General features: G+C 39.1%; 1 protein-coding gene across 1 annotated transcript; it reads right to left on the bottom strand.

The window, feature by feature from the left end:
* Positions 1-679: 679 nt before the first annotated feature.
* Positions 680-1,634, bottom strand: LOC128242989 (uncharacterized). The gene is made up of 2 exons (XM_052960452.1): positions 1,095-1,634; positions 680-796 (listed from the first exon to the last, which is right to left on the bottom strand). The coding sequence occupies exons 1-2, from the start codon at positions 1,632-1,634 to the stop codon at positions 680-682; spliced, it is 657 nt and encodes a 218-aa protein (XP_052816412.1).
* Between the last annotated feature and the right edge of the window lie 215 nt (positions 1,635-1,849).

The raw sequence follows: 1,849 nt of genomic DNA on the forward strand, positions 1-1,849 counted from the left end.
CGCGCGCTTGATGACGTATACTACTACGTCATTTCCTTCAATTATAATCATATCAACAACGGATTTACGATACAGGTGCTGTTATCACCAATTATCGAAGAACAAAAAGGTAAATAATTGCTTTATATCATTGTATAAATAAATATTTTTATTCTAAATTATAATAATGGATATATTTAATAAATATATGCAAAAAAAAAACGGTAAATACAACGCATTTACATGTTTTAATTTATTTATGCGAATTGTTATTTTTCCTAGCATTATTTATCTTTGCTGTGATTCAAAAAATGAATGGTGAAAGCCCTGAATTGTATGACACAATCATATGGCTGACATAGGAATCATGTGTAGAGGACCGACATTAATGTTGCCAAAAAAAATTGGAACAGTACGGATAGCTGCCAACAATTACAAACCAGAGGATGATGTATACGAGGATGAATTGGATTGTGTAGTAAGATATTTTATTTTTCTATATTATACAGAATGGCTGCTAGATCACCATCATCGTCACCTCATTTAATGCCGGAAGGTAATACAATGGCAATCTTTCAACTGCCGATACTTACGCAGTTGATGGATTACCAGCTGTACAGTCTATTGCAGACATATCCAAGGCACAAACTGGGTCCACTTATTTTTGCTGTAAATAGACTTAAAACAAAGTCTAACCAGTTCATAATGGGTCTATTTGACCATCACCCCCAGATGGAATATTATCTGGCTGCCCGTGATACTGAATATGTAGACCTTCTGAAGGCTGATGAAACTGGAGTACTTCCAAATGGTCCACCTGTCCACATAGACGAAGATGACCACATGGGACATACAATGTCCGATCATGTTGACATGCCAGGCCCGTCGGGAGAAGCAGATCTACACCGCAGTGACTAGTCATTGACATTTGACCCGGAGTCCATTTTATATAACCAATACAAAAAAACTTTATATAAGCAATATATGCTTGCTTCAAATTAGCATATACAAACATTTTATCTAAGCAATATATGCTTGCTCTAAAATCCGCATATAAAAAAACTATATATCATTGCAATATGTGCAATATATATATTTATATTAGTGAGATATACTGCCCAGTCCTGCCAAGTCTTAAGTTCGACGTTGCCCTCTCTCATAGCCGTCTTCAGGCGTTTCTTCTCCTGGCATTGCTTTATTGCTCCAACTGCTTCGTCGATTTTTCTCTTGTGGGATACATAGCAGCCCCCGTCTTGCTCGTAGAGATCTTCGGCGTCATGTCCTTTCAATGCCATGTCGGTTAAGTTCTTTAACTGGCCTACCCCCTGTTCTGTCATGTAGCCTCTCTCTACCCAGGTGGTCTCGTCATCCTTGCTTGTGTAATCCTTCGCCTCTTGTGCAGTCCCGCGTCGCTGTTCTAAGTGTGCCTTCCCGAAAGGAGCAATCTTCTTAAGAGCTGTGAGACGTACTCTCTTCTTCAACTGCATAAACCCCAGTAAGTGGGTGGTCCCACTAGCGCCGATTTCCCGTCCGTAGCATATATACTGAACATCCACGGTTTCTAATGATTCACAATCCTCACGAGTGTAATTATTAATTGTCCAACACCAATCTTTACACGCAGAACCTTGAGCAACACGTCTAATTCCAGCCATTTTGATCAATCTTATGCAGACGTTCGAATTAAATAGCTAATTTTTTCATTGGTTGAACGAAATGACGTAGACTATATGACGTAGCGCGCGTGAGGAAAATCAAAGCACTGATGGCACGGATGGATAAAAAATCAAAGCACTGATGGCACGCACGAAAATAAATAAAATAAAAAAATTAGTACCAAAGGGCGGGGTTCAGTATTACCCCCGCCTTT

The sequence above is a fragment of the Mya arenaria genome, chromosome 8 (genome assembly GCF_026914265.1).
Source record: "Mya arenaria isolate MELC-2E11 chromosome 8, ASM2691426v1".
NCBI lineage: Eukaryota > Metazoa > Mollusca > Bivalvia > Myida > Myidae > Mya > Mya arenaria.